The sequence below is a fragment of the Phasianus colchicus genome, chromosome 12 (assembly GCF_987193195.1).
Source record: "Phasianus colchicus chromosome 12, bPhaCol1.hap1.1, whole genome shotgun sequence".
In the NCBI taxonomy this organism is placed as follows: Eukaryota; Metazoa; Chordata; class Aves; order Galliformes; family Phasianidae; genus Phasianus; species Phasianus colchicus.
The window spans coordinates 11,510,104-11,535,289 of record NC_143447.1 but is presented as its reverse complement, the minus strand read 5'-3'; the positions used below and the strand labels follow the sequence as shown (position 1 = coordinate 11,535,289).

Below are 25,186 nucleotides of genomic sequence, written 5' to 3'. Positions count from 1 at the left end.
GTGTTTCACAGGACATCCCCGGGGTCGGGGCCGGAGGGCTCTCCGGGCTCTCGGACCGCAGCCGGATCCGGTCGGCTCACGGCTCCACGCCGTTCTCAATGTCGCGGCGTCGGGGCAGCGGTCCCGGTACACGGGACCCTCGGCAGCCACCCCCACAACTTCCCCCAAAGTTTTGGCCCCGGCACCCCCGAGGCGGACGGCAGGAGCCGGGAGATAGGGGCTGCTCCTTCCCTTCGGGGTTTCCACCTCTGCCGGGCACCTCCATCCCGGCAGCGCGGCTCCTGCCCGAGCCGGGGGCGGGGAACGGAGGGACCCCGGGGGCGCGCCCGCCGCTCCGCCCCGCTCCGCCCCACCGCCCCCGCGCTGCCGCCTGGCGGGGCGGCGGGTGCCGCGGGAGGCTGCTCGGTGCCGCCGCCGCCCGGGAGGGAGGTTATGTAAGGGGGAAGGGAGGCGGCGGCAGGAGGAGGAGCAGGACGCCTCGCCGTGCCGCCGCAGCCGGGAGCCGAGAGCGGGGCGGCCGCATGTGCGAAGTGGGAACCCGGCCGCCGCTGGCCGCCGAACGCGGGGAGCCGCCCGGGGGAGCCGCCGCCGCCGCCGCCTCCGAGAGGTGCCGAGACATGGGGTGAGTCCGCCGAGCCCCGGCCCGGCCCCGCCGCAGGTGCCGGAGTGCCCTGCGGTCGCTCCGGGAGCCGCCGTTTTGTAGCGCGATTAATCATCTACCCGCGGTGGGAGCTCCCACCCGAGCCGCGCCGGCGGAGCGGCTGGAGCGAAACCCCCGGGGCCGGCGGTGCGGACCCACCGGGACGGGCGGGCAGCGCCGGGGATGTGCGGCGGGGAGCGGGCGGGGGTCCGTTGGGCAGCGCTCAGCCCCGGGCAGCGCCGTGCCGTGAGCCCGGAGCCGCCGGCAGCTGCCCGTGCCCCGCTACGGCTGCGGGAAACGTGGCCGAAACTTGCCCGAACTGTGTCGGGCGTTCGGGGATCTGTGCAGATATCCTCCGTCCTTTTATTTCTAATCTCTGCTCGCATGCGGTGATCTCTCGCAGAATTCATCTCGAGTTTCCCCCAAAGCATTCGTGCCTTTCTCCTATCCTCTAACTTTAACGCGAGGACAAAAGCCGAGTGCCGGCGTTCGACCGGTGTGTGAGCTGAACATCGGAGCGGAGGTGAACGTGCTTCCTTAGGCTTCAGCCTAAAGGCTGGGGAGCCTCAGGACCAAAACGATTCGGGGGATTCCAAGTCCACATGCCCAGTTTGCTTTAGTTTGGTGCCATTATGCTCTCTTACACCTTTTTCTCACCCCCACTCCCCCCCTACCCTGTGGCCGGGTCCTGCTCCCCAGGTTCCGGGCATCCTTGTGCTGCTTTCAGTTGTGCAAGCTCCCCCTCGGGATTGGTGTGTTGCCATCACAGAGTGCTATAATTTGAGACAATATGGATAAATAATGAATTAAAATGCCATGCGTGTGCCTGAATTTGATACCCGGCAGCACTGAATAAAAATCCAGAGGCAGAGGGGAGAAATAAGATCCAAGTGGATGTCTCCTATTGTTTCACTGCAGGATAACAAGGGGCTCATCTGCTTCTTCACCGTGTAAAGTTCCACTAGAATTAAATAAAGTACCCTTGGGGTCCTAGAAAGCAGCATCATGATGCACTTGCTGCTGGGGCAGTGCAGCCCTGCTGTATTCAGGCTGGGCAGCAACACCTGGCCGAGGGAAGCCCACCTGTTCCCCTGCACCTGGGTGTCTCTAAGGGCAGGTGTTTGCTGTCGCTGTTTTTATCTGCTCTCTGTGCTGCTGGGTGAGCTCAGCTGGGAAGTGCAGTGAGGGGATGGAGACAGCACTCCCAACCCTGCTTGGTGCTGTGCTGCCCCAAGAAGGGCCCTGCGGTGCTGTGGGTGCAGGTTGGGCTGCACTCTCCAGTCTGGTTCGGTACCTCATTCAATGTGTGTGGCTTCAGTTAGTTCCTGCTGGTCTGATAGGGAGCTCATGCTCCTGACACCATTCATTCCCAGGGCTGCAGCATGGGCTGCACACACCGGTATGCTGTGTGCTGAGTGCAGACAAGGTGCTTTTTGCATGGATGTATTGGAGGTGTCTCACGTCATTACCTTGCCATTCACCTTTCTGGCACAGAGAACTTCAAGTCTTGGTAGGAGGGCTCGGTACACCTGGCCCGGAGCCATCTCCATCTCTGCCTGTGTGTGTTGCAGCCTTTCCTTCTGTGAAATGGGCACCTCTGTGCTCACCCAGCCCCGTGCTGTGCTGTGTGGGGCAGTGCAGAGCTCAGCCTGATTTGAAAGAGCAGATTTTGTCCCAGTGATTCCACAGGATTTGCTTCCCAGGCTCAATTTGGTGTCACGTGTGGGGCAGATTCCCATAGGAATTGCGGCAATAACTCGACTCCTAGCACTTAAAATATGTTATTATTATTTATTTTCTATTTCTGTTTTCTTCCTTTGGGGGTGACTGTTGCTAATTGATTCATTTAAGTGCTTCCTATGGATTTGGCAGTGACGGATGGTGCTATGAAACCCGATAGAGCCACTCGAGCTCAGCAAAGCTATTTAAATTGCTTATTAGCTGTGAGCTGAGCTATTTAAACTGTTGTTTTAGTTCAGCTTAGTAGGCAGCAAGGTAGTGTCAAGTTTTACAAAAGTCATTCATGTGCTCAAAACCAATGGAGCCTGAAAGCCAGGGGATGTTGAAACAAAAAGTGTATGAGCAAAACCAGTCTGGTACAGTGTCTGTTGTGTCCATGCAAACCATATCTCTGGGTCAAACTGTTGTTTGAGGTCTCACTATGCACTTTTTTTACTTTGTAGGGAAAACCTTCTTGTGAGTCACAGCGTTCTTGTACCCAACTTGTCTGACAGCTGCCAGCAGCTCAATAGCACAAGGGACTTAGCTTAAAAATAACACACTGTACCAAATTTCCAGTTGTAGAGGCTTTTGTCTGCAAATCTCTTGATTTGTGTGTTGGTGCTGCAAGCCAAGTGCAACCAAAGCCCAGAAGATGGGCAGCTTCTCTGTGGCTCCGATGTCCATGGGCTGTGTCCACCAATTTAACAGCCATCGTCTCATTTAGTTGACCTCAATCTGAGCAGTATAAGTTAACTTTTCAGTTATGAAGCTGCTTCACTTACAAGGTGATTTATGGAGGTATTGGCTTGCTGCATCCTTTGTGCTTATGCTCCTTTACAATTTTCATTTCTCTAGTATCTTTGCATTTCCTTATCTGTCAGTTACAAAATACTTCTTGTTATGAGGCATGTGACAAGTTTGGATTAGATGTGGAAATCACTGCTGCTGAAGCTGGTATTTATATTATCTGTTGGATTAAAATTCAGCTAATTTAAATATCCTCTGGCAATAAATTCAAGTTTCAAATCTGTTTTTATAAAACCATATCAAGTGAAAATCAGGCCTCTGAGTGCTAGAGATGACTGCAGAAAGCTGCCTACCAATATGAAAGCGATGTGAGTGTGGCTGTGTGTGTGCTTTATAGGTTAATGATGAATTAGCAGACATTTCTGCTGGCTGGTGTGAGGTGCTGCTCCGTGCTGCTGCCATGGGCACCCAGTGGGTGTCCCTGCCTTCTCTGCAGGGAGATGGAGAAGGTGAGGTCCCAAGCCTGGGTCAGGCACTGGATGGAGCAATGTCATTGCACAGAGCCTGGGTCCTGTGCACATCTGTGCCCTTCTTGTGGTGTTTATTATGATAAGGGGCACTTAGGGGCTGGTGTTTCTGAGAACAGTGCTTTTATTATGCAGTGACATTTAAGAGCACTTTCCCTTCTGCTGGTAGCAGCGTCCATCGGATGGATGGTTGCAAAGATTTGGGAGGTAAAAGTCTAAAGGGAAGAGAAGGGAAGAAAAAGGTAAAGGACACAAAAGAGGTGATGAAAATAGTGTTATGGGAGGATATTAATTTTGGATGCTGTCCAAGCTGGCCTTTCCCAGTACCCACAGCACTTCAGATACCATGGTGATAAGCTGCTGAAGAAGCTCTGAGGTGGGTAGTAGCATCCTGGTGCAGGGGATGTTCCCTGTGGCCTCCATCCAGTGCCTGCTGGGATCAGCAGAGCCTCATGCCCCCTCACGTGGTGCTGCTGCGGGGCTTCAGCTGGGAGGGGGAGTCCTACTGCTCAGCTTCCAACTGGTGGTCGTGTTGGAGCTCAAGAGGCTGAGATCTGACAGACGCCACGGCTCTTCTTGTGATTCTTGAGGCAGCTGGCTGGGGGATGCTCGGTTCTTCACCGCCTTGCTTCCTTATGTAGCTATTCCTATTTCTGCCTGTGGGGACGAATGGCTGCTGTTCCACTTTGCAGAATTCAGCGTCTGTGTGTGCAGATAGAGGTGTCTGCACACAGTCCAGTGGAAAAGTCAGGTCCAGAGAGCTTCAGGTTCTGCAGCAGCATCTTGAGTTCACTGAAATGGATGGGAGAACTCAGTTGACCTCAACAGAATGTATAAAACCTGTTCTTTGTAACTCCTTTCACATGTCTAATACAACTTTAATCAGGGTGGAGAGGCACAGAGCTCAGGGAGGTGGGGGCAGAGACGTTTGGCTGCCATAAGGACGTGTGTGTCCTCGGCACTGCTGTGTTGTGGGGTGAGCCAGCAAACTGGGTTGTTCCAGTGTTGGGGCATTCCCTCACACCTGCTGCTGGCTGGGAGCTCTCGTCCCTTCTGACACAGAAATGTGAGAGGTTTGTAATGCTGCAGATAAATGTGTGCAACCGCGTTAGTGCAAAAAATCCCAGTGCGAGTAAAGCCACAGGAAAATAAGAGATTGGAAGAAATTGTGGAACAGACAAAGAGAAGGGGAGCAGGAAGACAGGGTGAATGAATGAATGACATGAGAAATAGACTTGGGGGTTCAGGAGCCTGTTCAGGAGACTGTAAAGTCTGCTAGAGAGAATGTCAGCAAAATACACCAGCACAAATCCACAACTGGCAGGAGTGCCCTGGCACACTCAAAGCCCAAGTTACTCATGCAGGCAGTGCGGAAGACAGTGAGCAAAAAGAAAACTTTAATGCTGAGAAAGTGATCGCAGCCAAGTTTCTTTCAGCTGCTAGCCTAATTAATCACTTAATTTGATTGCCGCTTGAGGACAGGCTCATAAATAAAATATCCTCCCTGAAGTTGGGATGTTCCTCTTCTATCTGAAAAGAGTAGGGCTAGTAAGTCTCCTGGTAACAAAAGCATCATTTGAAATGTTAAGAAGAGTTATTTGATGTTCAGCTCCTTTAACTGAAAGTAGTTTTAACTGGTTTGGGATGTGACGAAGTGTCTGAAACTGCATGAGTGGGTTTCCTGTATGGCTGGAAGGGACAGAGAGGAGCAGTCAGCTTGCTGGGAACCCAAAGCATGGGCACCAGCCTGGTTTCAAAGCTTGATTTTCTGCATTGCTCTTTATTCACTCATTTGCTTGCATTAATGCAGTGCCTACAATAAATAGCCTCACCCATGAAAATATATTTAAGGAAGCGTAAGTATTTTGAGTCAGCCATTGGTTTTCCTGTTGACTTTTTGATAGGGCAGTTGCTGAGTGGGGAGACCTGCAGGGTGTCCCACGGTCAGCTCCGTGCCCGCTTTCACCTTGAGCGCCGTCCATCACCTCCGTGCACCTTGTGTGCTGCAAGTACAGCGTGTGGCTTATTGATGTTGTGCTCTGGTGGTGGCTCTTTAGGATGTAAATGTGCTTAGGGGAACATATTTCAGCAAAGTTTCTCCCAATAATTCAACTCTGCACTGTAAATAGCTGACAATCCTGTTATTAAATCTCAGAATGTGGCAAGGCAAGGGCACTGCCTTCAAACAAAGGCAGGAAGCATTTAAGCTTGAGCTATAAAGGAGCACTTTTAATGGCAAGAGCAATTAGGCAGGGAATAGGCCATTAACATCAAGGAAGGTTACTGCTGCACCGCAACCACACATCACTCCGCACAGGTTGCGGACGGTGAGGAGGGCTTGCGTAATAGCTGCTCCTGCAAAATGTACGAGATGAGATGGGATGTTGCAGTTGATCGTTGATTATATTTTTGATGACACATCCTAGCTGCTCTCTGCCTGTTCGTAGGAGAGAAATCTGCCCAGCACTGCTGGCTCAGATGTTCAGAGCTTACCTCCTGCGTGGCATGAGGGGTTGGCTGCTCGCTCCCCGTCGATGCAGCGACCATTAGAGGCGATGGGGCCCTCTTGCATTGCTTGGAAATGCTTCATAATGATAATTTTGCCACTGAGGTCAGGATTCAAATGAAGAAAATATTTTAAATAATTGATGCCCTAGGCATTTTCGGATTTGTTTTAAAAAAAAAAAAAATCGGTGTTGCTGGATGACATCACTAAGCGGGACAGCCTGCTTAATGACTCATATGGGAGCAGTAGGCTCTGCTGTGTAGGTGTTGTAGGATTTGTGGGCTTCATGTTGAAGGCTGGCAAGGCTGGGAGCGTTAGCTGCAAAACAACTGTGGCTTTATTATGGGGAAGAGGCAGCAGATTTGACACAGGGGAAGGAGGGCCTGGCAGTGGAGGTGTGAGCAGAAGTGGCTGCCGGTTGTTGTGCAGAGCTGGTTCCCTTCTGTGGCAGCTCATGTTCCCCCCCACACGCCAGCTTGATCTTATTTATCTGACGGGGTTTATTAAAATGTGAGATTGTAGGGATTGCTGAAGTGACAAACTGCCTTGTTTCCGTCTGGAATTCTCACTGCAGCCTACAGGATTTAGGAACTCCAAATTTTCTGTAGGAGTTGCACTCCTCTGCCTACACCTTGGAGCACAGAATGAGCCCTCTGAAGCTGCGAGGTACTGCTCCCCACGGGCATTTGCTTTGTAACAATAAAGAAGCCCTGCCACTGCATTCATACCAGCCCAGTTTAGTACATTGATGCAGCAAGGCAGCAGAGACCTGTCTGGAATACATTCAGGACTACATAGCCAGCTTGTACAATATATATTTTTTTCCTAGAGCTACTCCTAGTTGTGCTGAAGATCCTTCCTTCTGTAGTCTGTGAAGTGGTGTGTTCAAGTGCCCTGTGTAATTACTTCTTGTTTGCCTCTGCTTAATCCTTTGCAGTAGATTCTCAATACAGAGGGAACACTGTTTTGAGGAAAAAAATATGAAGCTTCAATCTTGAAAAACCTGGAAAGGAAACATGAATTTTATCATGTGGAGGTCTGAGCATCTTATTTTCAGTATGTATTACTGCTTGTTCTTGCCTTGGAGGAAGGACAGTAGTGGAGCCAGTGCTGGGAGCAGTGAGCAAGGCTCTCCTTTATGCAGACATAGTGCTTCAACAGAGATGCTCGCTGTCTCTACTTCATATTAATTGCATTGCAAGGACTGACTCAGGTTCTGTGCTTTGGTGAGTTGTCCTATGATTTGCAGTAGCAACACTTGCTTGTTGCCTTTGTTTCATTTCCCAGTCTTATTGGGCTTTTGTATTCAGGCTTCCCACTATGAATCTGTTGCACACATCTAAAATGTCTTCCTGCAGTAGTTTAAGTGGGAGCATGTGATCTGGTTTGTGATATTGGAAACTGTCAATGAGAGCATTTTAGTAAAGGGGAGAGATGCTCTGAGTGCAGCACATCTCAGTGGCCAGAGCCTGGGGCCACACAGGGGCTGCTGCACTGCTTGGAGGACATGTGGGGTGTAACAGCCACTTACTGGCTGTGTCAGTGATGCCCGGGGATGGGGCAGAAGGCCAGTTCTGGGAGACAGCTCAGACACCAGTGCAAAGCTGTCCCCAGTGCAGTGACCTATTATTTATGACACCTCCAGGATTTACGTCTTCCTGCCCTGGTGTTCCCCTGCCTCTCCCTTGGCATCATCCTATGTCTAACCAGGCTATACCTGCACACATCCAGGAGAGAGGTAAGCCTCCACCTCTTCCACCTCCATGTACCCTAAGATGCTGGCAGCCAGAAAGCCAAAATGCTGCCATACCTGCCAAGAGGCTTCTGTGTAGGTGGTGCAGCCCCAGGTGCTCACAGGTAAAGCAGCGACTGCCCTGGAGTGTATGGGAGGAGATGATGCCTCTTCGGACACTGTGTCTGTGTGCGCGTAATCCAGTGATTGTCACAGTAATTTCCACTCCTCCAGCTGGAAGAGGGAGAAGTTTGTTCTTTCATGAGACAATAAAGGAGATTTAGCTGCCTTAAATTCACACAGGTGAATGAGAGCTCTCTTCCTGATGATTTTATCTTGCGTGTATGACAGCTGTCTGTCACTTATATGTACTCCACTACAGGAGAGAGCCTGTTTTTTGTTGCTTGCTTACAGAAGTTGTCTTACAAGCTTTCATTTCAGGGATCATATAAATAAATAATAATAAAAAAAAATGCATAGAAACTCTCTGATTTTGTTTATGGTCTTTTTCTTGCTGCTGCTTTAGGAAAGTGGCCTGGGGATGGGTGGGGAGGCCAAGCTCCTTCACAGCTCCACAGGTCCGCATGGACCTGTGCTTCCTCCGTGAGCTCTCTCCATGCTGCTTTCACCTCCTTCTGTGCTTCAGAGCAGGAGAATGGGCTTTCTGCATAATGTTAAACTCTCTCTTCAGAGAGATCCAAAGGACAAATAATGTCTTTAAAGTTTTCTCACAGCCCCCTTGGTGTTGCTCTTCTCGAAGTCATTCCCGAGGCACAGGTAGTTCTGAGCATCTGCTTTCTGGTACCTCCAGAACTGCATACTGTGGGAGATGCTTTAGCTCTGGAGGACTTAATTTGCAGTACCCAGCCCAGTGCTCCCACCAGTTTCACCTGGCTTGGCCTGCAGAGAGCAGGCTGGGTTTGCAGAGCTGCCTCCAGCTTGCGGTGCCTGGGGCAAGGGCCTTCCTGTGGTCACAGTCACCTCTCTTCCCTCTGCAGTCTCTGCTCTGAGTTTTGTGCTTTCAAAACAGTAACCCTGTGTGCCCGTTGTTTAGATCCCTTTACAGGAATGTCTCTCTGTTGACTTAGAAATTAGTGTTCCAAATTCTGTGTGGGAGGAATTGCTGAAGTCCTTATATTTTAAGCTTTAAATGAAGTCTTAGAGTTTGGAGCGGAATCAAAATATCTAATCCCTGTTTGATCTTTCCTTTCCTGCCTTATGAATTGGCATCATCGTCTTGAGGAGGTGCAGCAAGCTCTGGGAGGTCTCTCCCATGAAATGTGGAAATGTAACATTGCACTGATTTATAGTGCGCTTTCATACGACTGTTACATTCACACAAGTGACACAGGGCTGTACTGGAAAGAGTTTATGCTCGTCAGCTCCATTATTGGATGTCCTCTGAATTATTGGCCAGAGGAGAGGCCAGGCACGTGGCTGCTGGGCGGTTTGGGCAGTTCAGTGTTAGCTCTTATTCCTTACAATAGTGGCTGGTTTCTCTAAGGCTAGTAGGACCATCCACACCTAGCACCTCAGATCTCTGCTTCTTGTCCTGCCTTTTGCCTTCTCAGTCTTCTGCCACCTGTCCTTGCTCCTGGAGGTGGCTCCTGTGTTTCACTGGTGACTATGTGGTGATACAGCGGGTCAGTCTGCTTGTTTGTGGAGAAGTGGGCATTGAAATGCTTTTTTTCCCCCCTGCCATTTAAGGGTAGTAAATCTTAAAAGATCTCTCTGAACATCAGTTTCTGTAATAGAGGCCTGTTGAGTCCAACCAGTTTAACTTCTAGGGTGCTAAAGTGTAAACCTGCAAAAAGCATAGTAAGAACTTCTCACCAATTGGCACCTTATTTGCAGCAGCTGGGTGAGCAGTTGATCCATCCTGCATGTTAACACCAGGCACTAATTTTAGACCATGGGATCTAAAGCTCAGTTCCCAGCTCTTGACTTGCTATAATTTACTCATGGAAAGCAGGGGAAAATGGTGCCTCCTTTGCTGGTATAAAAAGTGTATGCATGTGCCTCCACTAGCAAAGTGTCTCCTGCCACGAGGGTGCACTTGAATCAAATTGCTATGTAACACAAGACATGATTTTTAATCCTATCTTAAAACCAATGTTTGGAATTATATTCTGCAAATGAAGCAAAAAGTCATTGAATTGTGTAACATGGCTTATTATTCTAGCATAAAAAGCCTAGCTAGAATATATTGAACTGATTTTGGTCGGGTTTGTTTGGTGTAAAGAAGCAGTAACCTAGGGCAGGGAGGATCAGCTCTCCTGCATTTGCTCTTTGGTGATTTTGAAAGGTGAATTCGCTGCCCCATGGATCCCACTATAGGCTTGAAGTTCTACAGCAGAGTATTGATAAAGGACGTGGCCACAAGAAGGCTGTGTCACTGGGGATGTGTGTTGGCCTGATGTGTCACCCATCGGTGCTTTGTCTGCATTTGGGAAATGGATGAGCTCCAGGCATTGCGCTGAAGTAGCACTGCCCAACTTAGTGGTGTTGATCCGGAGCTGAGTGGGATGAGTCCCTGGTTGCAGTCCAGCTGGTGGGGGTTTAAAGCACAGCTTCAGCAGAAAGGGATTTGGAAAAAATACGTTAGGAACAGTATATATGTACCTGAGCACAGCCAGCTCACAGAGTGGCTGGAATATCAAACTGCTGATAGCTGCAGCTAAACAAGGGCAATCAGAACAGCTATAGTGATGTGAGCTCTCCTCTGGCTATGACAGCAGTGCTGTGTCCAGCTGGGGACTCATCTGCTCCCATCGATAACTGTGTGATGTCTGTCGGCATCGAGCCTGAGCCCAGTGGGAATGCTGAGAGAGAGCCTGGCCCTTCTGAGTTGGTTCTATCCCAGTCTGTGGGGAAAAAAAAAGTATTTTAGATTATCTCATTGCTTTAAACGTTTTTGGTAAGTGTTAATATAATTTTGGTGTGGTGGAAATAATTGGCATATGGCTGTAAGATCTGCCATCTGTCCAGAGAGGCTGAAATGCAATTAGTCCATGTAGTCCATTTATCAATCCATAAGTGGCAGTATTCACAGTCCTGGCAACTTCAGTTGCTGACAGAATCAGCCCACCTGTCTGGCTGTGCTGTAGTCAATAAATAAATGAGATGGGGGAAAGTGCCATTCAGTTGCATCCTTCACCCTTGACAGATGTTATTTAAGAAAACAAAGTCTGCACTGATGTGAAGGAGAAATGTTATGCCTTAATTTTGGGAGATACTTTAGTTCTGGGGCCCTGTCAGTGGCTGTTCAGAACTTGGATGAATTCTGTAATGCACATCTAAAAAAAACCCAGGGAGCTCCTCATCTGGTTTTAAGTCTTACCCAGCCACATCTTGGATAGGAAGTTCATAGCAAGAATGTGTGCTTCCTTTTGTATATCTTGTGTATTTCCAGCCAGCCCACGCTAATTTCTGAGTCTGCTGATACAAGAATGCCATTTTTCACATTATTTGCATTATAACTCCTAGTTATGTAACCTGCATCACATGAAAAATGCTGATGCTCGAAGCGAAATCCTCGCAGAGCCCACACCTCACATAACCCCCACAGCCCGGGCAGCAGCGCCGCGGTCAGGGATGTCGAGGCCTTGGGAGTGGAGGGCTTTGCCAACGGGTGGCTGTTGGCTTCAGGAATTGCTGGGAGAATCTTATCTCTGTACTGCCCACAGATACGTGCAGTTTGCTTTACTGCAGAGTTAGTAGGGGTTTAGTTCTGTGGGGGTTTTGCTGATGCGCTATTCCTTTTTCTTTGTGGGAGGAGGAGTAGTGGTTTTTTGTGTGTTTCTGTATGCATTGTTTCTTTGCATATAACCTGCAGGTTGTTTCTCAGATTGAGTCATTCCTCCTCTCCGAAGCTTAGGAGATTTTCAGAGAATCCTCACTTCTGTGCTGGGCTTTTTTATACCAATGAATAAGTGCATTCCTGAGATCTGTTCTGTAAATCTGATGGCAGCAGATGGTGTTATATTGGCAGAGATTAAAATTATCAATGAATAACATTAGCCTCTAAGTGTTTGAAATTTCCTTTGTATTTTTAACTTGAAGTAGATAAAACATGCCATTAAGTGCTCTTGTTGGCTGCTGGTATGTAGGTCGCTCCAAAAGTAATGCCTCCTATTTATTTCCATGGAAACTGCAACAGATACAAAGAGCACAATAACACTGATAGAACAAATTCTCAGTTAAGTTAACGCTGTTTTTCAGCTTAGTCACCACCATTAGCTATGTGTTTTCATCAGCAATGAACCAGAGCCTGGATGCCGTGCTCGTAAGAATCTGCACCAGTGGAGGTGACCTGCTGTCACTGTCGTCACTGCTGAAACACACCAACACCACCTCACTGTGCTTACATCCTCTGGCTGGTCCCCATAAATGTTTAGCAAGCGTCAGTGGGTGTATTTTTATTCTGCATTTAGTGGCACTCCTTTGCTCCATCCACACTTCCATGCCAGACACATTCTGTCAGGCTGCCCCTCTGCTGCCATCTGTCCCACAGCAACAACATGGAATGGGATATTGGTGGGAAGGTTCTACCTCTGCTGCCAGCCCACCCAATCTCTGCCTCTGAGCGTCATAGAATAGGAGCCATTACTTTCAGAGCAGCCTTTGTAAATGCAGTAGCTCTAAGAGCTGTTCTTCCATTCCTCAGAGGTGCTGCTACGTGCCAGCAGCAGACAAAGTATTACAGCTGTTGAAGCTATCCAATTGAAATTCCCAGGGAATGGCAATCTGCTCCACGTGGTCCAAACTCACAGAGCACAGAACGGTGCTCACTGTGGCAGCACTTGTTCACGTCCAGGCCTTTGGGGGCTGAGATTGTGGCAGACATGCTTGCACTCAGAGCTGTCCTTTCCCCTTTTAAAATACAGTCTGTGTGCTCCTGTCTGCATTTGGTGTTTTCTGTCCTTTGGATGGCTTAATCGAGGAGGAGGCTGGAACTGGGGATCTGTTTAAACACGACACTGCTGTCAGCAGGCCGCTGCTGTCAGCACAGGCAGGCTGAGACGTGTGCTGAAAACCTGGTGTGAGCACGGCTTTGCGTCTCGCTAATCCTTTACGGAGTGAATCGCTTATTCTTTAATTGCTTTTAATTTTTACGTGCCTCAGCTTCATTAAAAGCATGCATCCTTGTGTTAAGCCATCCACTGACGCTTTGTGTCCTCTAAGAGAGCACCCAGGCCTGGGCAGTGCTGAGCCCCGTGGTGCTGTGCCAGCAGCTCCGTGTACCTGCACAGGGCACAGCTGACCCATGCCTGGCCGTGGGCAGGATGAGCCCGATCGCTTTCTCCTGGCGTTACGCTTGGTGGAGTTCCTGATTCGCTCCTTCAGGCGGTCGATCAGAAGGAGTTATCTGGCTTGTTCTTTAAACTGAACTGATAAGCTCCCCCCTCCAACTCCCCCCTCTCCCCCGAGTGTAAGTGGAAGAAAAGCCTCAAGGGAGAGCGTTTGAATATAGTATGGAAAAGGATATTGATAATTGTGTGTGTGGATTAGTGCAGAAAAGTGCTCTGCTCCAGGGATCTGCTTAGCGCCGTGGTGTGTAAGGTGATGGAGATTTTAATCATGTTGTTTTGCAATAGTAAGGCTTTGATTATGCTACTGATTAAAATAAACTTTGTGGATTTGTTTGTGTGCAGATGACCTCATCTGCCATTTAAATGGTTATGACAAGTAAAAGGAAACTGTCCTGAGCTTTAATCCTGATTATGAAGATGCTGCCCTGCTGGTGGCAGTGGGTCTGCATGCTCAGATGCACTCAAGGTCTTTTGTTCCTATTTTGCCTTTGTAGATACCGTGTATTTTGATCATATATCCTCTGACATTTAACCTTTCATTTTTAAATGAACACCAAACAGTGCACACAACCTGAAAATATCCCCAGCCTTCTGCAACACAGAAGACATTGCAAAGGATTGATAACAATAATAGAAACGGAGGGATTTTCCTGCTGGTTTGCAAACACAAAGTTAGTTCGTTCCCATCTTGCTCCAAGCATTGTATTGATGTTAGTTTCTCCTTCCTGATCTCACTATGTTAATGTGAGAGGGGCACCAACCCACGTGGATGTGAGGAAGATGGGACAACGTGCGGCAAGGCTGGGGTGTGCAGAATCTTGTTTTCAGGTGCTACTTAAGGAAGCTGTTGCAGGGCATGTCCCCAGCCAGGCTGTGCTGTGCTGGCTTTGTTCTTACCCAGCCTGAGCCATATGGGATGCAATCCAGTGCATGTTTGCAGGTCTATGAGCTGTGAGGAGTGCATGTCGCCTGCTTGGGTGGGAGAAGTTGGCAGCAGGGCAGGCTGGCAGCCCCTCTGCCCTCCTACAGACATGGGGCTACCTGCTCCAGGATTTATGCTTCCAATTTCGGATCCCAGTCTATCACTGAAATATGACAGGTGAGCGCTGTGCTCTGGAGGAGGCTGTTCTGGAAACATTGACACTGCTAGGGCTGAGGTGAGCCCTATGGATGTAATTTTAACCTATCCACAGGAATTTATAGGCTTTTGGGGGGAGAGGAGTGATTGTTTATGTGCTGATGCTGCCTCATTCCTCATTGAGGGTAGGAGAGTTTGTTTCTAACCTGGCAAAGGGGATAAACAGAGTACTATTATTTTCTTTTCCCTCCCCTCCCCCAGTTTTGTTGGTTTTGAATTTATCCCTATGTACACTGGAGGCTGTGTAAACCTTTCCAGAAATGCAGATTTATGGATTCTCTTTCAATGCCTTTTCAGGAAGAATCTCTGAAATAACAAGAGTAATGACCACTTTTGCACACATGCCTATACGTGGTATTTTTTTGTGTGATTTTTAATTTTAATTTTATTTTTAGAACAATCTTACCTATAGTGGAATAGTTCAGGGTCCTTTCAGCTTCTGCCTCTTGTGTGTGTTTATTCAGTGAGTGTCTCAAAAGGCAAATAACTGCTTGGAGATAGCTCAGAAGTAAAGTGTGAGCTTTTTCACTGTCCACCTTAAGCCTTTTCATTAATATATTGTCTTCATAAAGGCTTAATGGTATTGTGAGCTCTTCCAGACTCTGCAGTGATTTTTGCACTGAGAGCTTTTGTCCTGAAGACTTATTCTTTTGGACTTACTCAGCTGCTAATCAAAAATGAGATTAATTAACATCTGTGCTTTTGACAGAAAATTTCTCTTCAGCTAGCTGGTCTTTTTTCTTCTTCTTTTTCTTTTTTTTTTTGGTCTAAGTAACTGGAACTATTATGTTTCCTACAAATGTAAGAAGCACTTTTGCTGATTACATTGTCTGTTGAAATAATAATGACTTTAAAAGATGGGAGCTAAAAAGATGTCTTTCTTTTTCATGAATGTAATACATTTCTGCAGGTGAGCTGATACTGAAACTAGTACAAAGTGAGCAATGAAGAATTATGCCAGTGGCCATTTGAACAAGTTGCATGACCTCCCCCTCAGTTAGCACTGCTGCAGCAGGAAAGTAACAGCAGAGCTAAGCCTGGGTGCAGCTGTGCCCTGTTCATCCCACCTGTCTCTCTGGGCTTGGTCACCCATCTGCTGCACACAGCAGATACCTTCTCTTCCCTTCTTCTGCCTGCCCTGTTTTGCTCAGGATTGCTTCTCCATCCTTTCAAGTAATTTTTGCTGTGGCAATAGCTGTGTGAGAAGGCCTGCTCCCATTTCAGGACCAACAGGAGCTGACCAGGTGCAAGAACACCTCCTACTGCAGAGTGCCAGGCAGATGTGGTTTGTGCAGGAGTTGAAACCTCTGTCAGCATCCCTCAGGTCTGCTGAGATTGCTAATTTTTACAATATTTGCTTCTGTCGAGCAGTGAATATTCATCTGTTGAGTTAGGCTTTTCCAGTCATGTGATCAAAAATTTCCCAGAGTGGGAGATCTGCTATCAAACTACCCTGTGATGTTAGCAGTAGTGAAGCTGCAGATGGGAAATGAGGCGAATTAATTTTGTTTCCAGGCTTGCTACTGGCTCCGTTATCCCAGGATGCCATCTCGTTCTTTATGGCTGCTTCCTCAGATGTAAAATGGAGCCATTACCACCTGCCTGCTCCGTGATACCGATTTTGCAGTCTTGCAAGTCAGAGCAGGCTCTGTGCTTCTGATGGCTATGAGTGCTGGCAGCCAGTGCCCAGCCTTCCGTGTTGCATCTGATGAAATTTCACTGACCTGAATTAATTAGCACATGCCAATTTGGGAGGGTAGAGAGCTGCCTGCTTTTGTAACACTGGTTTGCTGCCATCACATCTGCAAAACATCCACACTTAGCTTTTGCCTCTTCTCTGCTCCATGCTGTGCTACCTGATGGTGATAATGCGTACTTGAAAATCCCAGCTGCTTTTGCAGCTCTGGTTAGATTTGGACAACTGAGTCTTGTGGAGGTGTGAAAACAGGCCCACCTTCTCAATGAAGAATCTGACCCTCGCCTGATGCTGCTCAGTGCCTTTCCCTTGTGAGGAGCTGCAGGCCACCATGAGGCCTCTTCTCTGAGCTGAACAAACCAAGTGCCGTCAGCAGCTCCTCATGCACCTTGCCCTCCAGATTCCTCCTCATCCATACTGCATATTTTTAAGAAGCTGGAGCACCAGCATTTCCTGGTGGCTCTGGGGGCTGGTGCAGTCCTGGTCCCACAGGGCCTGGATGGGGACCATGGAGAACAGAACTCTTTGTTTTAGCAATGTTGCCTATTTTTGCATTGTCATTAATAACCACATGTGGCACTCCAAATTACACTCCGTGTAAATATATATGTATATAAGAGATTGGTTCATTTTGTTACACTGTCATAAAGGCAGTAATAGTGATGCTTGATCCAAATTACCATTGGCACAGTGCTTATCGTGCTGCATTTAGCAACTATGTGTTTTTGCATCTTGTTGCAGTGATGCAGAGTAGTATGTCACAATATAGGATCTTATATTCATACCTACCCCTGTTCCTTCTCAAAAGACCCTCATCTAATGTTTGTTAGAGCACATCACTGCAGATCTGTCGCAGCTGTCAGGCAGTGTAAATCTCAGCATGTGCAGAAGGTGGCCTGTAGCAGGAAGCATCACATTCCAAAAACTGCTCTGCTGCATGGACTGGAGGCATGTGCATCCTGCACCAGATGCATTTTAAAGACACGCACTCATATAATTTGCGTGATTATTTACCAACTGTAAAGGAGCACTGCACCTTGCACTGCTATGGATGCAGCTACTGAGCTTTAGAGCCTCTGTTCTTTTGCTTTTATAATGCCTATGAGAAGATTAGCAGCATATTTCTTAGGTAATGGGGAACTATTGCTTTTTACATGGAATTTGTCTCACATAGCCCAGAGATGGATGTTAAAAGTCAACTAAAATAGATAAAACCATGGTTTGAAAATTATAATCGTATTTATAGAACATGCTGGCCATCTTTAATAATACAGTTTATCAAAGTGCATTCTCTATTTTAATCTGCATTATTAAACAAAGGATCATTGGCTATAATTTAGACCTCCATTTGCTGGATTTCAAGCTGCTTTACTCTAAATGGTGGATGTTAATGGCAAGTTGATTTTAAGTTGATTTTTTTTCCCCTTAAAGAGAAATGTATTTAATCAGTCATTAACAATTTTGTTTAAAATTCATGAGAGTTTTAAACATTCATAAGTTCTTTGTCTCTTGATTTATGTCTCTCATCTCAGCTGCCTGGCGGAGCTGCTGCTCCTCACCTGCATGTTCCCATTGCCACCAGGTCAGAGGGGCTCGTGCACCAAACAAGTGTCAAGTTAGCATTGTAGCTATTGGATATCTCCACATTCACTTTGTATGGTTGCTGCTGCAGTGAGGCCGGGCATAAATTTAGCAGTGTTTTCTGTACTTTTAAGGTGACTTAACAGAAACGTGCTTATAAGGTTGCTTGTGGGTTGGGTTTCTATGAAGGAAAAGCCTGCAACTCCTTAAAGTTCAGGCTGCGATATATATATAGGTCATATTACTATCAGTAAAAACAATAGAATCTGCTAAAAATATACAGCTAAGTAGAAGGCTAAATTCTAAATTATCCTCCACTCAGGGGACGTGTATATTTTTAGAGTAAAGGAATAAATCGCTTGGGGGAAACCTCCCTTCCCTGCATTCCTTATTGCAAACAGACCCATGGCCTCCAAGGACGTTAGGCTGCTAATCCCATATAACGTGTGATGGAAGTGTTAAAAAAGTGTTACAGAGCTCTGCCCTGCTTTCCTCCCAGGCAGGGACGGCAGTGATGGTAGCTTTGGAAATGGGAGGCAGATTCCCGTTGTGGCTGGTGAGGAAGAGGTGCAGTACGTGATGTTCCTCCATAGTTGTAACATAGCAGTCCCTTTGTAATTTAAATTGATTTTGTTGAAGTGTTTCATGCAGCTCGGCATGCTGTCTATCCAGAAACATGCATGGCAGCCCCTGGAAAATGTAAAACCTTACATATGTCTTGCAAGGAAAAAGAAAATCATGTCATTTTCTCCCTTCTGGGGCCTTGTGGGGCTTTGCAAGATCACACAGTGTTGTTGAGCTATTCCCCTCAATTTTAATTCAAGTGTAATGACTGAGAATGTGTGTGATGGTTTATGCTGTTCCTACATGCAGTACTTGAAGTTTTTGTGTTTTAAAAAGAGGTGGATTTAAAAGCAGCTGAAAAAAAAAAAAAGGATAAAAACATAGTTCCAAAATGATGGGACTGAGAATAATTTAAGAGATTTATTTGTATATGTGGGAAAGAGTAAAGTGCAAAGAGATGTCTCTGGCCTTTCACGTGTCTGCCTTCATTTGCTTTGTGTGTGGATGAGGTAAATATTTTGGGGAGTTAACAGTGGTGGACTCTATTGTAGTACAGTTGTTTTTGAATAGTGTCAGAATTCTGTCAAATTCAGCTATCAATGATAAAACATTTTGTATGTACCGAGATATACTGAATAGTGCAGTTAATATATATCATTGTATGCTGTTGCTTTTAAGAACAAAAAGCATAACTACATACAGGTATTTAATATATGTATTTATATAAACAGCATATCTTGATTCTAAACTTGGCTTAAAGGTGTGACTTGAAAGAGTTTTGCTGCCTGTAAGTGATGTTATTTGTGCTCTAGAAGCCTTGGTGTGTATTGTGCCTTGTCCTTCCAGCCCTGCATCCACTCTGCTGTTGTTTGTGGTTTGGGTTGCCTGTGTGTAAGGCAGAAAACACCGGGTATGAGGCTTCCTCATGGTGCATAGGGATGGGATGAGGGAGGCCACACCTCACCCGATGCAGTCATATGCTGGCAGGCAGCATGGGGCCTGGGGCCTGTTTCTTTCCCCCCTTACTGCTCGTGCCGATTAACTGCCCACGGAGTAGTGCAGTTTTAATGACAGGGACTTTAATATTTCAGTAATTGTACCGCGCCTTTGCTTTGCTAGCATCATTAGCACCTCTGCAGAGCAATCCTGGCCCCAAGCAGACTCACAGCAGTGAGCAGGAGAGCCAGCTGTGTGGGGTTTGTTGGTGCTTTTGGCAGAATGTGTGGATGTGGAAAGAGTGAGCACACAGAGCATCCCTTCCTGGTGATAGGTATTTTGAGGAAAATTTGGGTTACGAAGTCATCATAACACAAGGAAGAAGAGTTAGCTTTGTGCTGCCTGGTCAAGTCTGGGCTTCTGGGACATTTCATCTTCTGCAGACTCATGCATCCATTTCTCCTGTCCCTCCCTATTCCAGAGAACAGCCCATCTTCACCACCAGAGCCCATGTCTTCCAAATTGACCCCAGCACGAAGAAGAACTGGGTCCCCGCAAGCAAGCAGGCTGTAACTGTTTCCTACTTCTATGACAGCACGAGAAACAGCTATCGGATTATCAGTGTGGATGGAGCCAAGGTAGGAGGCTGATGGTATCCCAGTGTGTTTTCTGTGTGGAGAGCATCACGGCTGTCAGCTCTGGCTGGCAGTAGATGTAGATGAGCTGCATTAAACACGTAAGTTGATAAATACTTGCTTTTTCTATATATAATCCATTGTGGACACTCGTAGTGACAATTGAAAAGACAGCAACTTAAAAGTGATTTTTCCCAAATGAATTGACCCAGGCAGGATTTTATCTCTGATTAGTTTGACTTCACGGTCTTAATATGCCAAGGGCTTAAACTGCCAACACTTAGTCTGTAGCACAGTGCTTAAACCCACCTCCTGTGCTAGGTAGATAACACTGAGGTCTCTTTGGTGAAAAAACATTCTTTTTATGGAGAACAAGGAGATAGATATGTGCAGACTAGGGCTTTTGATTTAAATGCCAAGTACATATTCCATTTTGCATGGTTGAAATGTTTACAGGTTAGCATTAATTTTCTACAGCTTTTCTACTGGAGTTCATCAGCGTTGAGTGACAAATTAGGCATGAAGATGTTTTCCCCACACACAGGCTTTTTTTTTTTTTTCCTGACTTTGTTTTACATCCCCAAACAATGTTCTGAAGTATTTCCTGCAAGAATCTTCATCACTTGAATTGACAATTGCTGTAATACCTTTAGTGCCTTCTTTTTTCAATTTGTCCCCCCCAGATTAACTTGTGAGGTGACTGCTTTTCCCTAGCAGTCTACAGAAGCGTAAGTTAAAACATTCCAATCTTGCTCAAAAATCATTGGTTATTTTTTTGCAGGAGTGCAAAACGTAGAACAAGAAGACAAATTTACAGCCTGTTTACCCATGTTCCTGCTCAGATGAGGGTGTTGAAATATTACTGTTCTGGGAGAGAGCTACCTCAGAAATCATCCCATAATAATCCGTTTATATTTGTCACTCTTATTTAAAATGTTTGTTTTTCCAAACACCCTCTGTGCTGTATTTGGTTATATAGTGGCTTATAAATCAGCCAAAGCACCTGTTTAAATTGATGGTGATGTTCATTGACATCGGTAGAGCACTAATGCATGGCCATCGTTATGCTGTTCATGCTGGTATGCTCACCTCCAGGCTCCAGCAGCTGGGCTGGTGCCACATCCTGTGGCCTGTGTGGTTTGTGGGTGTGCACACATGCGTTATGAGCGATTAATGAAAAGCCAGTAATTACTGTGCGTGTAGGGGGAGCCATGTGCCTGCAGCCGGAGCATCCTGCCTAGGGCTGTAGACTGGATGGGTTTCAGAATCCCTTCATCTGTCCAAAAGGAAACAGCCCCTTGTTTGAGCATGCCCTAGAATTAAAACTTTCCCCTGGGGCTTCCCAAGCAAGGATCAATTGCTCATCACATGAATTATTCCTCTTGTATTGAACCCGTGCTGATTAAGGAGCAGCTTGAGAAGAAATGCTGCCTGCACACTCGACTCTGGAGAGTCCCATTTCCCAGCCTGTCCGTTTAAGAGTGTTGATGTGGAAAAAGAAGGGTGTTTGTACCCAGCTAACGATGAAAGTTCCTCTTCTCCCTCACATAACTACTGCTTAGCGTTGTGACCTACTTTCCTCTCCCAAAGTGAAGCCTGGTAGGTCTGTGAGAAAGTGTGAAGGCAGCATTGGTTGGCTCTGTCCTGCTTACATGTCACTTATTAGAATAGTCTTCGTGTGTTGGCAAGTATTGGGCAGATTAGCATTGCTGCAGGCAAAATTATCCCTCTTTTAATGACAGAAAGCTGAAGCTCAAGGGAAAGAAGTGGTTGGGCCTAGAGGGAAGGTGTGGATGAAGGACACATCTCCAACAGCTCAGCATCCTTGGATGCAAAGTGCCTGTTCTAGCAGTTTTAGACAAACTGGTGATGCACGCTGACTTGCAGGGAAATATCATTTAAATCCAGAATGCAGAACAGCACAGGGCTGCCGAAGCCTGCTGGCCTTGCTGCCATGCAGAATGCAAGGCAGGCTGCACAGCCAGCCCAGAGCAGGCTGAGCACCCCTCAGAAGCACTGCCAGCCTGGCAGGCCGTGCCCAGTTCAAACCACTTTAATTTCTCTCCATTTCCAAGCCTGGAAGAGAACAGGTTTTATAATTCCTGTATCTTCTACGCAAAAAGAGGTGCTGTGGACAGTAGAAAACAATTTATAGCAAACGATTTCATAGATACCATAAACTCACTCCATGATGTTAACTGATATACCACTGCCAAACAAAGGAATAGATTAGCCTATCTTTTAATTGCATTATAATTGACTTGTATGTTGTCTAGAAAACAATTTCATCATGATGTTTTAAGAAGTTTCTCGCCAGAGGCTGTTTGCAGCATAATGAATGCTGGTGGAAATGGTACAGTAAAATGCAAGAGCACACACCGATCTGGAGTTAATGAGGCAGCCAAGAGACTTTGCTGTATGAAAGTCCGCAGTCTTGTGGGCAAAAGCCAAACCTGTTGAAAAATGACAAAATACAGCAGTGATGCAGGGAGAACGTGAACTCAGAAGTGTCTAGTTGCTGTGTAGTGTGTGGGGGAAGCCACATGCAAGGCTCCTCATTAAAAATGACCTACATTATGCTGCGATTTAGAGGCAGAAAGGAGGTTGGAAAGCATGCAAATTGCTCAGACTGATATCTTCCAGCGTCTGCTGGAATGATGCGTGGTAATGCCCCTATTGGTGGGTTTGTTTTTGCTTGTTTTGAATTGGAAATGTGTATTATCCAGGCAGTGTAGATGAGGGAGAGGATATGGAACTTGTTTCCATATAGAATTTGAGAAAGAAATATAATCCTTGTTGGACCTCAGAAGCAAACTTCTGCCCTCGTTTTCAAACGTTCTGATGTTATGTGCCTACAAAACCTGTGATTGTGACAGTATTCTTTTCATCTTTAGAGAAATAAGTTGTTAACAAAGAACATAAAGCTGTCTTAAAGATTAATAACCAGCAATAAACTCTGTAGGGAGCATTTTGAGACTGCTGGAGCCAAGTAAACTGTTGCAGTGAGAGCTACATCAGGTGGCAGTCTGGAATTGTTTGTGGGATCTTTAATCAGGTGATTAGGAAAAAAATAAAATGAAATTGGAGTTGAAGACTAATGGATTGCAAGAGTAGTTTTGGTAAATATATGTTAGGGAAAGAGGGGCTTTGTGTTTCAGAGAAAATAGATGTTGTCTGATGCTCGTTCCCATTTGCTAGATGATTTTAAAGAGTTTGCTACCTAACAATTGTCTTGAAGATGGAAGATAGTGAGTTGGGCATAATTTTGCTAAAGTGTTGAAGAAAGAACAAGAAAAATTACTGAGTTAGAAAAGCAAAATAAGTAGGTCTGTTTCTGAAGTAAATTGCAATTATTAAGAATGAGAGTATGGGCCAAATTTTGCCAATCAGTATACACATACTGTTCCCCAAGGTGAATCCAGTTTGTAATACAGTATGATGAAGCTGTTTAGTTGTTAAGTGTTTTGTGTTCTGGTTGTTACAGTGCCCTCACACAAAGCTCTGGGTGCATTGTACCAGGAAGCTCTGGTGTGATTTGGAGGGCAGAATCAGAGCCCCAGCAACATTTGGCAGCAGATATTTGGGGTAGTAGGAATGGATGATGTGTAAATCTGCTAATATTTGGTATATTTCTGGCTTTCTCAGTTCCTGTACCAGTCCTAATTGCTACCCACCTCTTCATGATGACGCTTTTTCTGTTCCCATGAATGGAGGCAGGGCATCTTCTGCACATTTATTGGCAATTCTGAGTTCTACCAGTTCTGTACTCAGAGATTCAAAACAAATTATTTTCTTTGCCTGTGGAAATGAAATTATTTTAAGTCATGGTTGTTAAAAATACCCTAGGGTACTTTGCCAAAAGGTGACTCTTAGATTAGAGGAGCTTCCCTTCACAGGAAAAGAAATTGCGGGGTATGGTAGCAGGGATGAAATTCTTTCATCCGGCAAGTTTCTTTGTGTGTTTTTTCTTTCACTGACGTAATTTCAGCCATTAAACCAATATCAACTCTTGTTCAGGAAAAGCCTACCAAGTAATTTAAATATTACAAACTTGGAACTGAATTGAACAAAGGCTTCCAGCAATGTGTGCATTGCAACAGCTCTGCACTGTTGTGGTAGCTTTTAACTGTGCCTCCAAGACCTCATGGATGTGACTTGTGATGGAGAGGGATCAGAACAACCACCACACCTCTTGTCACATTCAGAGCAGATGTGCTCCTCCATGGCAGGGCGAGTGTGGCCCCACAGCACTTCTGCACTGTAAACAGATAAAGGTTGTCATAATTTCACAGTGAAATGATAGGAGGATGTTTTACTGCCTCGGGTAGAAAAGATAATGGGAGTAAAAAAGAACAATGAAAGTGACCTTAGAAAGTGAAGTGTTGTCTTTTCTTCCTTTCGGTGGGTGTAGAGAAATCCTTAATAAAGTGCAGTGATTTTTCAAAGGTGTGGGTGAGCAAATACGTGTTTTGTCAAAGAGACAGAGGTTCCTTTATTTCCCGTTTGGCCTGCCCTAGTTTTAGTGCTGTGGCTGCCTTTGAGCTGTGCTGTGTGCTGCCTGGGGCCGGGCGGGCTGCCCGGTGCCTGATGCTCCTTGCCTTGTGTGTCGCTCTGCTGGCAGCAGCACTGCTGTTCCCAGAGAGACCCTGCTGGTAACATCTGGTTAATTTAGCAGAAAATACTTACTCCAGCTTCACAAGACTTTTTTCACCGCAAAGTAACTGAGATGGAGATTTCTTCCCCCCACCTCCTCCCCCCAAGACTATTCCTGTTGTGTTCTTCATGCCCGTCATCCCATTTCTTCCAGGGTTCTTCTCTGGTTGTCCCAGGACTGCCCACCAGAAAATGGAGGGGCATGAGCTCAGTATTACTTATGCTTCTGATACTGAAAACCAATGAGAAAAGGCCCTTTCAACAAAAAGGCAGCGTGTGACACGGCTGTTTAACAAGCCCCAAAAGTGTCCCAGCTCCACAGGAAAGGCAGTAGGGAGATGGACAGGCCTTGAGCTCTCGGAGGCTGAGTGAGGCTATGTTTTTGATCCAGAAACCTTCCTATGCCAATAGATCTCCACTACTGAACTAGTTTTCTGCTATAATACAGAGAAATGAGCCTATGGGATGGCTTTCATCTTCTCTTTACCCCTATCATGATATGTTAAATATTTCATGAACTATTGGAACCTTCAACATGATTATTAGCACTGGAGCTTATACAGAGTAATTCCAACAAATGGAACTAATTAACCCCCCACATCAAAAGAGCATCTTTTGAAATATGAAAACACAGCGTAAAATATAATTTTAATGCACAATCCTGTTTTTCAGTGTGCATATTTTGTTTATATGTATAACAAACATCTCACTGTTTTTATGCTAGCGTGATGACTAGTAAGTAAAAACATTAGTTGTGGCTTTATAATCTTTAAATATGGAAAATGTAATGTAGACAA

At 46.2% G+C, this 25,186-nt stretch overlaps 1 protein-coding gene across 1 annotated transcript in view; it reads left to right on the top strand.

Moving 5' to 3' along the window:
• The first annotated feature begins 365 nt into the window (after positions 1–365).
• Positions 366–25,186, top strand: part of HOMER2 (homer scaffold protein 2) — a 50,001-nt gene continuing 25,180 nt past the window's right edge. Inside the window, exons 1-2 of the mRNA XM_031587677.2 lie at positions 366–622; positions 19,583–19,739. Coding sequence (XP_031443537.2) covers positions 522–622; positions 19,583–19,739 — 258 coding nt within the window. The 5' untranslated portion in view covers positions 366–521. The remainder of the gene's footprint in view (positions 623–19,582; positions 19,740–25,186) is intronic.